The sequence below is a fragment of the Patella vulgata genome, chromosome 4 (genome assembly GCF_932274485.2).
Source record: "Patella vulgata chromosome 4, xgPatVulg1.2, whole genome shotgun sequence".
Classification (NCBI taxonomy): Eukaryota; Metazoa; Mollusca; class Gastropoda; family Patellidae; genus Patella; species Patella vulgata.
The window spans coordinates 65,143,841-65,163,545 of NC_065882.2; the positions used below are offsets into that span (position 1 = coordinate 65,143,841).

Genomic DNA, 19,705 nt, shown 5'->3' on the forward strand with positions numbered 1-19,705 from the left:
CAGCATTATTTAACAGGGAGCAATTTCTCACAAAAGAAAGGTCTCGTTTTCGTATACGTTAGAGATGGGTGTCCATTAACAGGCAATGATGTTTTGGACAACAGTTCCATTATTCCACAAATTTGTCCTCATGTGTTAGAAATGGTCGCAAGAAGGCCTCTCTCCATTATTGCAAATTCTGAACCATGTTATTGGGATTAAATCAAAGCATTACCGACTACGGACCATCGCCACTATTAATTACGTCGCTTCAGCTGGTACATACAAAAAATATCAACCATAAAGTATTCACTGAAACATGATCATATTTTATTTAAATCAATAGAATACAGGCTTAAGGTAACGCTTGCATGTAAATAAATAACATGATAAAAATGATAAATTGATTTTAGTAAACTATTTAACACAATGTATTATTTATAAACAACAACAATATTAAAAGCTACTGGGAATAATGTATATATAAACAATGTACATGGTATTATTCATATTTTATAAAAACAGATGTTGGTTGCAAAAATTAAAATTTAAAGTTTCAAAAGAGTTTAAAAACAAAACATTTAATTGGTTTTAAATAACATCATTAACACTTGACAGTTAATATGTTGAAAGTTCTCAGAAAACCAACCGATGTTTAAAAACAAAATATATTTTTAAGACATTTATTGAACCAGCACGAACGTACTATGGACCTACATCTTGGAATTGTGACGTCATATCAACAAGACCAACAAGACGAGTAACGCTGGGGTCCCAGCGTTAGAAACAGCCAAGTCAAACTATGAATCAAATCGGCATATATACGGTATTATTCAAATACAATTGTTTTGATGTTAAGATACTAAAAAAAAAAATAGTTCAATAACAGTAAGACTGATAAATTAAAAAGTATTAAGGGTAGAAACCTTTAAGACTTTAAGAATTGTAATAATTAGTTAAATCATGATCCGATGTAACGGAGGATATCTGAAAAGTCATCGTACATAATCGAATATGTTATAATCATTTATCGCAATACTGATTCCGATCATGGACAGTCTAATCAGAACACATGTTTATCACTGTTTTAAAGTCGAGAAGTGGTCTGTCTGAAATTAATGCCGTGATTCATATGAGGTTGCCTAATTTCCGTTGTTCGATTTTTAAACAGATTTATTCTATAGAACAGTTACATCTTAATCATTGCATAACTGAAGGGAAAAACCTACAGGGTAAATCATGTTATGTGTAGTAAAGAGTCTCAAATTCGTCTGGCTTGTCTTTAAAACGGATATGGTCGTATTTTGCTTTATTTTATGCGCAATGACAGATTGATTAACCCCTCTCAAAATTCGCCCCGGAAATCGGCTGCATCCTATTTCCTTCTTAACAATTCTTACTCAACAAAATTTCCCCGATACTCACGTATTATACGTGGAGATAGTTACATATTTCCGTAACATAATTATAAAAGTCGTTTCATAATAAAGCTTTTTGGGGGGCTGGGGTCGGTGTACGCATATGCTTGGAAATATTACAGAAACAATACAAGATATAGTACTATTGTGCATACCTGACCCACCTCACTAAAAACGATTTTCATGCATTACAATACTAAATGTGTGTATTATAATTTCCCAAGTACGTTAATAGTATAAAAAGTAGTTGCTTAATGCTTAGGTCTCACTGGGAATTTTTTTTTTTTTTTTGCCTTGGGGATGTACTACGGATGAATTGACGAGACTCGGGAACCATCGGGAGGCCTCGGGAGAACTGCGAGAGACCGGAGAGGCATCCCCACAGCCTTCTAGACCCACAGGGATGCTCCGGGAATGTTTACCTGGTAGCTTCCGCGAAATATGTTTTTCAGACGCCTCCCGAGTCTCGTTAATTTCAATCGGTAGTACATCGCCGAGGCAAAAAATGCCGAGTGGAACCTAGGTATAAGTGCCGCCGATATGCCACCAGGCACGAGACTGAGATCTACCGGCAAGACTATTCACTTTTGAGCTTTCCCGATTATTGAGGACCATCCCCGATGAATCACGACAATTGTTCGGGTGACTTTCTCAGACGCTTTGTGATCATAGCCGAAGAATCAGTGAACGTCCACCGGACCATACCCGATGCCTAATAAGTGCCATTTCTCATGGGACTATTCCGTTTTTTGGCCAAAAACATCGATAGCATCGGGAGTCATCGGGAGAAAATTTATTTATTTCCACATTACCGATGATTTTTCCCCGGTGGGACCTAGGCATTAAGTGTATTTTTTTTATTGAATTTAGAAACATGCTGGTAAATATTAGGTTATGTATAAGTTGTAATTATGGTACAAACTGTTGCAAATACAAGTAATTACTAGATAAAAACAAAAGGCGTCATGTATTCTGATTCGACCGCGGGAAAGAATTGATTTTAAATTTCACAATATATAACATATCCCACCTTCAATTACAATAATTCATATCATTTTCTAATTTAACTATTCCATTTATTCATACATGCTATCCATAATGATAACACGCCTGTAGCAAAGACGAGAAAAATGGTTTGATATTTTCCATACTTAAAGCAGGATTAGGTAAGATTAAATAAACTGACATTTCTCGCTATAGTAGTTAAAGAATACATAATGGAAAAAGGATATTTTGAAATTTTCAGCCAAATTACTTCAATCTGAGCGATATAATTAAAGGCTAGCCTCGATTGTCATTAATACTGTTGTTACAATAATAAACAAAGTTTCGATTATCCATTTTTACGGTAACTGCATCCACCACAAAACGTATTTGAATCAATGAAAAATCGCAGGCATCCGATGGCATCGAGAGTTGATTATGATTATGATCTTGGTAAGTTAATTAATCTCTAATTAATAATTTTGATAACTTGTCAGGTCTATAGAAAGACATGCAATAGACAAATTTTGCGCTGCATAAGGCATGTTTAATATACCATTATAACATCAACGCTGAAATTAAATATAACATGTAAAAAAATATCACACACAGCATGATACTTCCTGACTAATTTTGTCTGATATCTTGTGCACAGAATGAGTAGATAACTGGCAACTACCCACAGATCAACACAGAGCTACATTAATTAATATAGTATAAATCTCCAGCGATCTTCCATATTATAATAAGTTGACAGAAAATGATATGAAAGAGAGTAATTTCTAGGTTAACATATTGTAATCAGTCAGGTGAAAATCTAATAAAACCTCAGGTAATATAGGTATTAATTATCTATATTGATTAATATTTTGTTTTCTATTGTTTATTTCTTAGACAAAAGCCAGTTTATCATCAGATCACCTGGTAATTACTAAAACAAGTTAATTACTTTTTCTAGTTGAATATTATAGATATATAACGCACTACATATATATTAGATAAACGATGCATGTAGAAAATATATACAGTTATTCTACTCATCAAATAGGTTATATTGTCCAAAGACAAAATAGTTATTCAAAATATATTTTAACTCAATGTTGCCTACCAGTATCCAATTACCAAATATTTATTTTTGTTTCCGATCAAGAAAAAACACTTGACAAATAATTTTATGTTTCTATATCAGTCTGTTTCTACAGATAAAATGTCACCAAATTTCTCTTAAAAACAAACCACCATGAAATCATCAATAAATAATAACAATGTATGCGAGATAGTTTTAGAAGCACCTAACCCAAGGCACCCAAACGACTAAAGCATTAACTTAAATGGGGTTCTTTTAATTGGTCGTCATTTACGTGTACACAAAGCAAAGAAATATTGCACACTATACATTAGTATTAAAATTAATACATTAATATATACAAATCCATTGTAATATAATAAATATTATAGCACTAAAGTATAAACATACAATGTATGTTAAACAGATGAGCATCTTCTTGGGACCATTGTCTAAATGCTTCAGTCGACATTATAATAAAAAAAACTTCGCACACACTTCTTTGCATTCCTATATTCCATATGCCCCATGATGTTAATCCAATATTGTAAGTTTATTTAAAATCTCTGATCATTGTCACTTTGTCATGAACACCCGATCAAACAGACACTATAAAGGAGATGTATGTTTATCTGGTTAGTCAAAGGTCACAAAGCTGTGAATACCCTTTATGAACACACAATCTAACTCAACCCTAAAATATAGGAATTGATATACGTTTGATGGTTCATTTGATATAAAAAAGTCACAATTTATTTTGTCCCAGATGGATTAACCCAAATCTATAGAAGTTTTTGATGCACACCAACTGAACCCAACAAACACTATTTGAGATCATCCGATAAAACCCCAGTTCCTTGTGGTTTCAGAAGAAAAAATTCAAATTAATCAACAACCAAGGTCTCAGTTGTTAGCTTGCTGTCATAACAAAAGAGATTAATAATATTCGCATGAAAGGCCATGTTCGTCTCCTAGTTCACTTCAAGGAATTATACCATCTAGAGATCAGCCGTTTGTCCACCAGCTCCATACATCCTGCAGGTGTCCATAGTAGTTTTTAGTGTCTGAGTTGGAGGCATCGTGGAATTCATCATCATCATGCTATTGGGAGAATCTCTACCACATCGCGAACACAGTTTAATCAGTGGTGTTGGTAAGGATTTACAGATTGATTTACGGATAGATTTCGACATGATGATGTAGATTACAGGATTTAAACTTGATTGAACATATGGTAGTAGATTAAATACAACCTGAAAATATACATAAAACTACGTTAATAATAACATAGACATACATAAGATATTATAACACTACATTGATAATAACATATGATAGTAGATTAAACACAACCTGAAAATATACATAAGACTAATAATAATAATAATAATAACATAGACATACATAAAATAAAATGAACTAATTGTATTTATCTATTGTTGGGTTAGTCGTTCAGATGTGACGAAAAACCAAGGTCCAGTGTACACATTGTCGTACACGTAACATAAACCTTGGCAGGTGGAATTCGATTGCTACCGTCTTCATTAGACATTTTGGTGCATAAAAGAAGGACGTTAAACTCCATTACATTCATTCATTCTAGCGTTGGAACCGTAAACGTAATTGAAAAATATCCCCACCCCATTCTTTTATATAACCCCCCCCCCCCCTCCCCCGTTTCTTACTTCTACAAGCTGGCTATACTTTGTTCCCAAACTCAATATTTATTCACTGAATTGGGATTTCACATAGAATGTATCATACATTTATATTTAATATGGCAATGAATGCTTACATTATAAGTGTATTAAATGTATTCCGTTTGAAAGGATCAATCATTATATGGCAGTATAGACCAATTAAATATGTACAGATTGAAAATGGTGTTCGGACATGACCGAGAAATGGAGGTGTATTCCAAGTTTTAACTGCATCTATTCACTGGAAGCAAAGTTATCGAGTTTCAAAATCCTACCAATCTAACTGGAATAATCTAATTAAATATGTGTGGATGGCATGGGTGTTACACTTTAGAAGAGTGTCAATACATGCAGGTATATCTTAAGTTTTATCAAAACAGAAGAGTTACAATCAGCCAAATAATTATGCGAGGATGGTGTTGATGTTTGAATTCAGGCGAGTAACTGTGGTAAATAAAGTACTTTCAGTCACTAGGAATACAATAATGCAATTCAAATTGGAAAACTCTACTTTCTTCAATAAAACATTCACTACGGTATGCAGGTAATCCCATTTTCAATTACTCGTGATACTTTGTGTTTTTGTTTCAGGTCACAAACAAGCTCCGATATTTGACAAGCACGAAATGGATGATTTCCGTTCTCTATGAATCTAGTAGAAATATTGGATTTGCTTTTTGATAGAGTGTGAAAATGGTGGTGCCAATGAAATGTGATAGTTTATGTAACTATTGATCGTTGAATGTTTTTCAATAATAGATATCGGTAAATAAAAAGGGAATCAACATCAATACTGTATTCAGTATATTGGTCTATAGACAGATTAAAGGTGCTATATACTGTATTTAGGTTAATGAGTAAATAACCAGTAGGAATATAAAATATTTTTTTTTATAACCTTAAAGTGACAGTCCGATTTGAGTAGATTATTCTAGATGAATCAAGAAAAGAGAGAGAGAGAGACACACACAAACTAGGTCATTTCGGGACTAACATATGGTTTAATTTTATTTCAATAATTCGCTTGCGCGTAGGGGTCTTTAGCAGTGGGAGGAAACCGGAGGACCCGGAGAAAACCCACGAGGTTGGACAGGCGACCCTACTCCTTGTCACGTACAACCGGGGATTCGAAACCACGCTAGTCGACTCAATGACAGACTTTATGATACAGCGCGCGCACGCTAACCATTCAGCCATCCAACCCCCCCGAATCAAGAAAAGGATTAACAATGAATTTTAAAAGGACATGTGTGAAAGTATGTGGACAGACACACGCCAAAATGATCTAATTGTAAATGTGAATCATCTGTTGGTCGAGTTAAATAAATCTGGTTAAAACATTATCCTATTTCGTTTGGTTAGATCTAAATATTAAGGCCACCTGTAGATTTCATCAGGGTCACGAAATGTAGCGCTTTGTTTGATGATGGCTAAAGAAATACTCTGTTTAGCCAAGAATTACTTTGGACTGCTTCGGAAAGAATGCTAGAATATGTTACTTATATCATCCATGTGATTCAATCATTGTTCAAACATAACCACTGACGGAACTTCCCGCGCACGACTATAGATCAGGCCTCGAGTTCACAAAGCATTCTCAGAATAAAGTTAAGAATCTTCTCCAAATTGTTTGCCTTATTTTAACTAAACTATAGCCCTTTATAAAACTTTTGTTGTTTTAATTTATCAAATACATCAATAAGAAACTATGTGCAAAAGGTTTTTTTTTGTTTCTGGATGAAAGATATTTCTTATAAACAGTGATTGGAAGTTGAGTAAATTCTCAACTTAAGTCTGAGACTGCTTTGTGAACTCGGGGCCAGAACTGTATATAGTAGACACAATCGACAGAAATCACACGAAATGAAACTTATATCTTAATCGGGCTGAGAGTAAGCATATAGTGCCTCGTATACGTCTTTTTTTATTCCAGTATTCTGTTTGGTTTGCCTACATTACATGGACATGTAACTACTTCTTTCTTAATCCTTCACATACTTGATTCTTTAAAAGTAAATGAAACACGATAATATTTACTTGGGGGATTGAGAAAAATGCAAATTCAGGAATCACACCGGTTTGCAAAAACATGAAATATCAATTTACAGAATGGGTTACGCTACTAAAGTTATTGACAAACCATCTCGCAGTGTAAAAAACAATTAATAATATCGCATTTCTATTCGCATTTCACAAAACAGATCGAATCAAGTTTAGACCAAAAGCTATAGTGTGTTCATTTGTGATTTAAATTGAACCAGGTTTATGTTTATGTGTGAATTAATGGTATAAATTTAATAAACTAATAATATCTGATGCCTCAGAATATATTAATATATTGATTTATATGACTAGTGTTTAATAAATGGGAGTTAAACGAAACAAAATATTCAATCAAACTGCCAATGGTTCTTTGACATGCAGGTCAACTTGTACACTGGATCTCGTGTTGTCGTCCCATCCGGACGACTAGGCACTCTTCCTTGCCAGGCCCCACACTCTTGCCACGCGGGAAAATCCTGAGGAACTTGCTCGGTCAAAACCATGGCCGAACCCCAAACCATAGAAATGCCCCGAACATCCCGGTTAGAGATCTAGCACCCTTCCCACTGAACCACCGTGGCTCCGTTCAATTATGAAAATACGTGCAAAGCACACTTTTCATAAATAATGTATGTGATTACCACACAACACGTATACTAGTACTCACTATAAGCGATCTTTTTTGATTTCATTACAAAGGTTTATGCCAATTGATATTAGCAATCAGACACGTAAAAGGAGAAAAAAGAGACTTCATTAGAAAGAATCTCAGACTGATTAGGTTGGTTTAGCTGTCTAATCAATTAGATATTTTCATTAATTTCTGCCAAATGTTGTTATTTTCGTTGCTGTGGCCAACAACATGATTTCATAGTGTAGACTGCCATTTTGATCCAGATCACTAGTTACGGCACAACATGTTTTAAGATAATTGACAATATTGAACGGTGTAGTCATGATTGCAGACAGCCCATTTAGAAATACTAACGGCTACATATAATAAATGAAATGAAATGGGGTTAAACGTCCTAGTTTTCTGTGACAACCGGGTTAATGAAGGCTGTATACGCCGTGCAGTATGATATGATGGTAAATCCCATCAGCGCGTTACTCGCCGGGTCACTCTTTATTAAAACGTGTCTTAACAGATTAGACTGCAAATTATGTTTACACAAATATATTTTTCATTTATTTCTGGTACCATCTGAATGACAAGAGGGAAACGCGCCGAACCCGCGACCCCCAGACTAGCGAGCCAGCGCCTTACTCACTTAACCACCGTGGCCCCCATTAAGGATTGAATAAAACGTTTTGTCTATTTAAGCGCTACAATAACTTGTTGTTTCCTTATTCTGATTTTTCTATTTTTCTGATTGATGCGTTGTTCAATAACAACTTGGTAATAATATCCACACGTACGTGATACAACGCCCGTTATTTCTTAACTTTAAATCAATGGTTTTATAAAAATCTTTGTTGACAGAGAGCAGCTGAAAAATCCAGTCTGTCATTTGTTTTGCAATAACAGGAAACTTAAAAATCTACTGTTCAAATAAACAGACAACAGGGGAAATGTACGAATTGACACCTCCAGTTGTAGGGTAATTGTTTAAATTGTAATGGACAAAAAACGAGAAATGACGTCCTGAAGAAACAGAAATCATTCCAAATACAATAAAGATTGAAAGCACATTGAACTTCCGGGTATAGCTATGACACATCTGGTTTGGGGAATTACTTAATTTTTAAAACATGAAGAAAACTACCATTATTTCTATTATACATACGTTAAACGATAATTTAATCAAACAAAATCCTTATGGCTGTCGGAATTTTCATTTTGTTTTATACGTTCTGGTGCAAACTCATAATTTTGAAACGAAAGGTGAGTTCAAATAAAGCCTTAAAATCGATGCTATGTACAAACAGTCCTACCTTGATAAAGAATAATCCTATTAATCATATAATTCACTATTGCCAGTTGGGGGGTTGGATGGCCGAATGGTTAGCACGTGCGTGCTGTATCATAAGACCTGTCATTGAGTCAACTGGCGTGGTTTCGAATCCCCGGTTGTACGTGACAAGGAGTAGGGTCGCCTGTCCAGCCTCGTGGGTTTTCACCGGGTCCTCTGGTTTCCTCCCACTGCTAAAGACCCCTTCGCGCAAGCGAATTATTGAAATAAAATTAATTAAACCATATGTTAGTCCCGAAATGACCTAGTTTATGTCGAGTGGACGTTAAACCCCATTTCTCCCTCTCACTATTGCCAGTTGAGAAATTGACAAAAATATCATTTTCAACTTAAAATTCAAACGTTTGGAGATAGCTATTCCATGGTAGGGAATAGAAAAACAAGGGAGGTAATTATGAGGTAATTGTGTTATTATTTCCGGTGTGAAACATTTTTAAGTGTGAGAATGATAACTACACTGTAACAAAAATTTCCGTGAAAAAACGTAAAAAATTCCGGAAACAAAAATTACCAGGAAAATTTTATCCGTATTTGTTTTTCCTGTAATTTACAGAAATTCCCTCAATTAACAGAAATTTCATTTTCAAATACAGAAAAAAAAATCCAGGTAAATTTTGTTTTCTGACGATGATGAAGGTGATAAAAATTTCATTGAATTAACCATTGACTTTATATGCGTGCGTGAAATAGCTTTATTTAACGTCCGCTTCCACCGAAGTAATACCGCAGATAATCTTTAAACGTAACCTCTTTTCGCTAATATAAGAATCGAGAGCAAGGTATCACACACCGCTACTCGTCAGTGGTCGGATGCTTTCAGATGTAAGTTTGCGGTATTATCAATTCGCAGGTATGTAGACTCTGCCATAGAGACAAACCGACTTACACTGGCCAACCGGTTGTACTATCCGGATTTAAGCGTGCTTGATTACCAGATATTACAACCTTAATTCACGCAGCATTAAAACCTATATTTTTATATATTTATGAAAATACTTACAATCTGATTTCCGTATGATGAATCACAATACACTTTATAGATCTTATAATAATGGAAATTAGATAAACATGACAATTAATATACCAAACTTTACAAAATATGATTCATCATATTATGGTTAATAAATTGAAATGAATGATTATATATGTATACGATTACTTATCGTTGCACCGTTTATCCCGTAAAATAACAGACTTAAGTCCATTACAGAACGGAATAAAACATTTTATCCCTAAATTTCAAGGAACTTCCTTGTCATTCCACCGTTTATTCCGTAAAATAACAGAATTAAGTCCATTATAGAAGGGAATAAAACATTTTATCCCTAAATTTCACGGAAATTTCCTGTTTAATACTGAATATTCCACAGAAATACATAAAACACGTAATTTGAAGAAATAATTCACACTATTAACACAATTTATCCAAAAAATCCATCGATTAACAGAAAAAAGGTGTTAAATTACGGAATTCGGCCACATAAAAAATGGATATTTTTTACAGTGTATGATCCTATAATAGTGAGTTGACAACCTAATGAGCAAAAGACATAGAAATAATTCTCGCTTTAAGGGGTTGGCCACGTTAAAATGTACGGCGGATTATTAAAAGTTTACTAGTATGCTACTGTCAGTTTGTACATCTCGAGATTTCCATGGTGGGCACATTGCCATGTGTTGCTTCATTTGTGGTAGAAAACTATAAAGAAATTTTGGGGGAAATTTTCAGTCGATCAAAGAGAATACTAAAGTTAAAGTCAATGGAGAATATATGCTTGTCTGTGGCTAGTTATAGCGAGGCTCGTGCTTTTGTACGCATATGCACCACGTGACATAGCGAGAGAGAGAGAGAGAAATGGGGTTTAACGTCCACTCGACACAAACTAGGTCATTTCGGGACTAACATATGGTTTAATTTTATTTCAATAATTCGCTTGCGCGTAGGGGTCTTTAGCAGTGGGAGGATACCGGAGGGCCCGGAGAAAACCCACGAGGTTGGACAGGCGACCTTACTCCTTGTCACGTACAACCGGGGATTCGAAACCACGCCAGTCCACTCAATGACAGACTTTATGATACAGCGCGCGCGCACGCTAACCATTCAGCCACCCCCCTCCTCCCTACGTGACATAGCGAGAGAGAGAGAGAAATGGGGTTTAATGTCCACTCGACACAAACTAGGTCATTTCAGGACTAACATATGGTTTAATTTTATTTACATAATTCGCTTGCGCGTAGGGGTCTTTAGCAGTGGGAGGTAACCGGAGGACCCGGAGAAAACCCACGAGGTTGGACAGGCGACCCTACTCCTTGCCACGTACAACCGGGGATTCGAAACCACGCCAGTCGACTCAATGACAGACTTTATGATACAGCGCGCGCACGCTAACCATTCAGCCATCCAACCCCCCACGTGACATAGCAATGCGGATTTAAATTAACAGACTACTGGGCATATTATGGCTATTTCTAGTTCTAGAACTGCCCATAAAATGACCACATACCGAAAAATAAGTAATTTAACAGCTTGTTGTAAGTACATTAAGTGATCTGAGCTGCTGTGAGTGTCAATCACATTAATGATATAGATATTATTTATACTATTTAACATCTACAAAATGCACTAATAAAGTGGCCTGGGTTGTTATTTCTATAATATATAGCCGTGACCTATCAGGTTAACTTTGTTACCATTCATGATTTACAAATGTATTTCTGCTGATTTAGTGTTCTTCTAATATAATATCATTATGTTGGACAAGTCACGAGAATGGCTTAATGCAAATAACAGTATATAAATATAAAGAGCCAATTAATAATGGTGTTGATCATTCATATCTCTCTAATATCCATTTTGTAAATCAGAATGGCGACTGGCAGCGGTAAGAAACGTGAATAACATTAGAAAGATAACTGAGAACTCTCCCTCAAAGCTAACATTCAAACTGTAGCCTGTAATGACTCCGAAATATTTGATTATCCGTTACTTTAATGTTCGGTACAATGTAATACTTGGGGTTACTGACTATTAAATTATGTAATCTTACTCGTAACTGTAAAATAGATAGCTCACAATACCTCAAGCTCGACCAATAACTTCAACCTGACGAATCGGCGCCCCTGGTAATTTATTGGTTATAAGACTATGACACGTGTTCCTTATCCTATTTGGTCTATGGTTTTAAACTTTTTTTAAAAGTACTCCGTCAGAAAATTAGAATGTTACGGATCAACATTTGCATAAGAAAAGCTTATAATCCAAATATCTTATAGCTGTACATGATTGCAACCGAATGACCGCTTGAGTAATCTGAACACAGGGAATCCTTAACATGCAGAGACAACTCTACCCATAATCACACGATCTTTTCGGACGACGATTTGTCAAAAAGCAATTAGTGTTACTGTTTGGCAGCGATATCATCTTAGATAGGAGCGGGCACTAACCTTCACCCAGTAGCAGTTACTGTTACAGATAGTATTTCTAGGTTGTGGAATCAATGAGGTTTTCGTGTTAATGAATTATATACTACTTTCTTAATCGTAAAGGTTATCAAAATAGTACTGTTACTATCGCTGTGTGCCGAATATAAAAATTGTCATAATTTTGATTGAATTTAGGATATTATGATTATAGCAAAACATAAGGGTTGATATGTAGTAGATAAAAATTGTTTCGTACTAGAGTGCTAGTATATTTATTCGTGTGTATATGGCAGGAACCCAGTATGATAATCGTACTAATTATATCTAAACGAGATAAGACTATAAATATGGAATGCTTAATTCCACTCATTGATTGTGTATGTATAATCAATCTGTCAGTTTTAAACGAACCGAGAAGATAATAAGATGCAAGATAATATTCTCTGTCAAATCCTTGATGGCAGAATATTCTCCTTCCTGTCACATCCCTAGACGAAATCATACAACGATGACAGATTTATGGAGTAGTCGAACATCGTGTATTATTTCATAAATTATTATATCCTTCGTTTTACGTCACGCTTACATAACAACTCTATGGCATGTCTATATATTAAAAGAATTGAATTATCAAAATTGAAGTTCCTGATAACTCGACAACATGACAGAAGTCCGTTAAACAGTTTAATTACTAAAATCGTGGTGCACTATGAGTTAAAGTCTGTTTCTTTTTTTTAAAAATATCTAATGAAACATAACCTTCTAATCTCGATGTAAAATCAAACGAAATAATCTAAGCTGATACCATGAACTCTTTAAGATGTGAAAACGGGTAATCTAATTTCCATTCAAACGCAGTTCTGGTTTTGGGTGGACATGTATCAACATTTCTTTTCGAACTATAGGATGCCTCCGTTTTCAGCGTCTGTCTGGTTCATGTCCAGAGATCCGCAGTGGCTCAGTGAGTACTGCGTTGGCTCTCTAACCTGGGGCTCCCGTGTTCGACCCCGGTGTTGACCGAGAAAAGTCATCGGGATTTTCCAGCGTGGTTCCTCTTTGACAGTGGTGCAAAACCGAGGTCCTGTGTACACATTAGCTTGTAAGTAAAAGAACCACTGGCAGTTGGAATTGGATATAAGAGTAGGCCATAGCACCGTTGTCCGGGCAAAATTTCCCTCATAGAACACTGTATGGCCTATGCCCGTCTTCATGGTCGACGCAGAACAAACAGTAGGACGTTAAAGACGATTTGATATCGGTTTATGACGTACATTGTAATACTATCTATTATAATATTATATGCAAGATGGATAAAGTTCGAACCTTCACCAAAGATCGAAAACAAACTAAATGCAATGATTAATAATCGGCCTAGAAATTTGAATTTGTTAAAGTACCAAACCAGAAAAAGATTTACCACCATTTTCTTCCACTCTTATATCTAGAGCAATGTTAACGCATTATTGACTTTTAATTCTGCAAGCTATCCCTGACTTCCGGTTCGTCCTATTTCTGTCGGCAACTAGTTCAGTAAGTCAAGTACACTCAAACTATAATCTCTTCTGAACGAATTTCTTTCCTTGGCGAAAAAAATGCATTTGCTTAATAAGGTAGAGAAACACATTAAGTCACTCAGAGGGTTTTAAGTACTTATTCCCATCTTTAATATATATTTAGATTTAAAAGGACAATGCCAAACTTAATCACAGTAAACGTCTGTATTGATTTTAATCACAGTGTAACTGAATCATTGATCGGTTGATTTGAAAATAAATTAACAAGTACTAAAAAAGAAATTACAGTTCTAATTTATTTTCTTTTGTATCATGTTTCCATTGAACCCAGTAATGTGTGAAGTATGAAACTCACAGATATCACGTGACAGTACAATACCATTCTTCCACCTACAACATTCTTGGTTGATCATTTTTTTTTTCAAACCTTGCACGCTAACCGGAAATGACCTTTACTGTAAAGGCCATTTATAAGCTGCCACCTCCTCATACAAGTTAATTTCTATCACAAAGATGTGAATAGGAATACATTCTCGTTTTCCATCCGTGACTTTGATATGTAAGCCCCCGTGATTCCTGTTCAAGGTGTCTGAGGTCAATAGTATCGGGTCATATATGTCCCTTTCGCGAACAACGCTGTGCCCAATAGCATCAGAGGTTTTTTTTTTAAATAAAACTTGCGAAGTCGTCGAACGTTTTGTAGAGAAAAGTATAACACAAGGAGCGGTGGTGGCTCAGTGAGTAAGGGGCTGACTCATGTACGAAGTACATCGGATTTTCAGCGTAGTTTGGCCTTGTTAGTTGTGCAGGGCGGTAAGGAAAAACGTCTAGTCGCACACTTTGGTGCGCACGTAACAGAAGCAGTGAGAGAAATCGACAGAGTGTGCAGAAAAGCCGCCGTCCGAGCAAAAATTTCCGGTTTTCAAATGTTGCAGACATGTAGGATATTAAAACTTATTTTATTTTATATACTTTCCCTTGACTACAGGTGGGCGTTGTTAGCAAAATCAGAGTTGTACCTATATCATTTGAGATGAAAACTAACAAAGGTTCTCTTTTAAAGAATAAAATCCATACTTACTATAGCTACAAATACACCCGATGAATAGAAGCTGAATATACGATACTTTTTAAGTACATGGAACACCAACTTCGGACCCCAGCTGACGAGAAAAACTGTGATTATTACCACCAACATCTTTATTACCTGTAATCATACAAAATTATACAATTATAAATAATAACTTGATTATCAGTTCTTTTAAATTGATGATGAACAAACTTGATTGATTTTAAAAGGTATAGCCTAACTAAAGAAAACCGAAGGCACGTGCATTATTATTCAAAATGGTTATGACTCGATTACTGTTGGTGAATAGTTTCTAGTCTCTACAATAATTACATTATTATGTAATAAAACCACATAATGTAACGGTATATAATGATGCGCTATAAAAAGAATAGTTGCAACTGAACGGTAATGTTTCAATTTACAAAGGCAATCTAAGATGCAATAAGATGCAATACGCAAAGATCGATCCCTGTATGCAGCCTTTATTTTTGGGAATGTTTTCCTTAAGACAATTTTCCGAGGGAACTATCGTATATACGATTACTTTTAATGGTGTCGTAATTAATCGAGAAATAATGTATATAGTTATATAATTTTACGATCGGAAATGTTGAATATGTTCGCCCCCCCCCCTACCACCAGAGATTTAGGTGAACTGTCATGACACATTAAGATATATGGGCAATTTAGAAATAATAGAACATTAGAACGGCATGTTGTTGGCTATCACTTGCACAGTTACTTTATTACAGTAATAAAAATTCCGCGGTGTTAAAGTTTTATTTTCTCCGGTCAGCCGTTAAATTGAACGTTAGTGTGATATAGTTTTATTATTATCTGTAACAACCATTAATATCTGACAACATAATCTAATACATAAAATATACACAGATTATTAAAACGCTAGGAAAACAGCCACAAAATGTCTTTAGGCCTCTGTATAGCTCCAATCTCCGGTATATTCTGAGGGTGAAATTGAATAGGCAGTAAAATGTAACCTTTTAAGAATTCAATCATAAAAGAAATCCCTTGGCCACCCTCAGAAAACGTTATTAAAAACATTCGAGTCATTTTGTCGGTGATTAAATCAATATATTATCAATATTCATTTGGATTGTTTTTTTTAAAATATTCCTGCAAGAATGGTTACGAGCGTTATCAATACATTAACGACTGCTGTGGACTTAAAATGGTAAAATGGCGTTTCGAATAATTTTCCACTAAATGTGCTTTTTGCGTCAACCGTCAATCCATGTACACTGCGTGTACGTCTAAAAATTGCTACAGTCGACTCGGCTAGTGCTCCACGGATTGAAATGAACTATACATGCATGTAAAGCTTAATCAATGCCCGTTAGAGCTATGTATAACGGTTTACCATACGTAACAGAAATTCAACACAAGTATGAAGTTAAACCAATCATTAAAAAATCGACTATTTTGATTGGTCTACTAGCGAACTGAGTATGCCATCATTGGTTGATGAGCTGACAATGCATGTTACCAGTGCATCGGGAATATGAGTACATAGCCTAGATCTAGATATCACTTTAATTTCAAAGATTTTAACCAACCTGGGTATTACTGAAATAACTTGAAATGTGGCAATGAATTAGATAACCAAGTGTTTCTTTATACTCTAAATAAATATTCCCGTTTTTTCACAATTCCCATTATAAACAGAGGAGAGGAGAGGAAATGGGGTTTAACGTCCACTCGACACAAACTAGGTCATATCGGGACTAACATATGGTTTAATTTTAATTCAATAATTCGCTTGCTCGTAGGGGTCTTTTGCAGTGGGAGGAAACCGGAGTACTCGGAGAAAACCCACGAGGTTGGACAGGCGACCCTACTCCTTGTCACGTACAACCGGGGATTCGAAACCACGCCAGTTGACACAATGACAGGCTTTATGATACAGGGCGCACGTGCTAACCATACCATTCGGCCGACCCCCCCCCCCTCCATTTTAAACAGGAAATATTTAATATAAACTGTCCCTAGTGTCACAAGTATCACGCGTATCTTTTATAATAATTATATGGAAAGAACATCCAGTTGGCTTTAATGCAGGAGGGTCTGGCAAGGAACAATCGTTTAGATAGAACTATGTATTTTCTAAAAGAATTTGACTTTTAAATGAATTGAACGTGTTTTCCAGAACATTAACAATCCACGCTTAGAATCAATACATCAAAGTCAACCATACGTGAAAGAGATTTTTTTTTAATTTCCTCAAAATAAAATTTAACGATTGATCTGTTTGCCGATGGCCTTTCATTTACTATTGTTCTGTCAAGCAATTGCGATCTTTTGACAAGTAGCGTTAGGTTTTTCCTGTTAATTTTGCCAATAAAATAGAGAAAGTAAATCTACTAAAGAAATTAATAAAGATTTACGACTTAGATACGATCGATAGACATGGTTCTCAATTAAAGAATTGAAAATATCAAGATATTATCGGTTAACAGAATCTAACGAAGCTTAAAGTTCTTATTAAATGATCTGTTATAATCCTTTGTATTGTGTTTGCTAAGTAAATGACATGTGTAGATCAAAGCGATTTCAGTGTTGAAATTGCGTTATTTTTAGACGGGCATCTGTGCTATTTAACTTTAGTGTTTGCATCTTGTGTTTATCTGGGGCCTCGCAAAAATATTTCTTCCTACCCGAGTGGTAGTGGACAAAATACGAGGCCCATACGGGTACACACATAGGCCCGCACGTAAAAACAAATCGCGGAACAGTGGGAATTCCATGAAGAGTAAACGGACACCACTGTACAGCCCCAATGATTTGGAAAATGGAGGTTGGCAAAAAAAAAAAAAAAAAAAAAATTGTATGGGGGAGGGGGTGAGGCAGATAGTTTGACACTGCCTCTGCACACAACTAGTGCAATAAAGCGCACATAAAAACAAATCGCGGAACAGTGTGAATTTCATGAAGAGTAAACGGACGACACTGTACAGTCCCAATGATTTAGAAAATGGAGGTTGGCAGTTGGCAAAAAAAAAAGGGGAAAGGGGTGGGGCAAATAGTCTGACGCCGCCTCTGCACACAACTAGTGTGGGACAATAAAGCGTTTAATGCTGTATTCTTAGTCTCCGTTATTTAACTTCCACATGTGTCTGAAACTTATCAGTTCACACTGTCGACATTATTGCCGTTGGATACTAAGATCTGCAAACTGTCCATAATTGTAGCAACTGATCGCTGCATGCATGCGGTTGCCATATTACGATTGAAATGACGCCTTTCCTATTCCACAATATTGTCATGTATTGGGTTTCCCTCTACGTTTAGTGTTCGTGTATGACGCCCATGGTACAGTGTAGGTCACTGAACCTACCTGTGTATCCCGAGTCTATGAACTGATGATGTGTTTTTTTAAATGTATTTTAGCACTGGAAATCAACCTATAGTATTGATACAGCGGTATCTTACTACTAGCAATTAATACATATACACTTCTAGTTTACAATGTCTGCTCTACGTTTAAGACAAAACAAAAAAATAAAAGAACACCCACCGTTGTTTGTTCTACATATTTCGAGACAAAAGCACTATTAAACGAATACGAACACCACGTGTACAATAACAATTAGGACGAAATAAAAATAAAAATGTCGGACGGATATTGAAATATTCCAAAAATAAATTGTTATTCCTGTTCTCTTCATGTTCACCTATGTTATTAGATACTGAATTCCCTGATGGTAGATTAATTTCCACATGAAGCCAATAGAATACGACTTTTCAATTTCGTTCTGCAGATTATGCAATACTGCTTCTATAGACGAACTGGGGACCGGAACATGACAGCTTTTAATTTAGGAGTTGTTGTAAATTACAACTGTCAACGGTAATTTAAAGAAAACGGTGACTACAAAAGTTACATAAAACATACTAAATAATAACTACCGTCCAGGGTAAAATGGTTCCTGGACCAATCACATGAAGTGGGATAAACAATCAAAAAAGAATCGGACAAAATGTTAAGATAGCTTTAACTTTCCGGTTATGGGACGTACATATTTTTAAAAAAAAAAGAAAAAAAGAAAAGCGTTTGTGAATGTTTGTGGGGTGAGGGAGTAGTGGGGGTGGGGGCTGATAGAAGCAATGAAGCAGGTAAGCACACGCGTCATGGGAATCACCTATGATTCAGAATTGTTTGGCTAATATTTGAAATTTATCGATGTTGTTTGGATCAGTATTAACATTGACTAACATAATTGTGACGTCTTTAATCATAACATTGACTAACATAATTGTGACGTCTTTAATCATAACATTGACTAACGTATATAATTGGGACTAAGTGTTGCTTAGGAGTACCAGATTAGTATAATTTTCATTTAGTCAGTCTGATAATTTGTCCAATCTTACCCAGTCATGTCAACACAGATAAAACGTGTAATCACTCAAAAACTTACATTTAACAAACTGTACATAATTAAAATGCCAAAAGCCAATGACGAACTGCTTTGGTTTGTCCTCGTGGTGGCATGCTAGAAGTTAGAATACAGT

General features: G+C 35.5%; 1 protein-coding gene across 1 annotated transcript in view; it reads right to left on the reverse strand.

Moving 5' to 3' along the window:
* Positions 1-341: 341 nt before the first annotated feature.
* Positions 342-19,705, reverse strand: part of LOC126818790 (cholecystokinin receptor type A) — a 53,871-nt gene continuing 34,507 nt past the window's right edge. Inside the window, exons 5-6 of the mRNA XM_050546358.2 lie at positions 15,185-15,310; positions 342-4,700 (exon numbers count right to left, since the gene is read on the reverse strand). Coding sequence (XP_050402315.1) covers positions 4,446-4,700; positions 15,185-15,310 — 381 coding nt within the window. The 3' untranslated portion in view covers positions 342-4,445. The remainder of the gene's footprint in view (positions 4,701-15,184; positions 15,311-19,705) is intronic.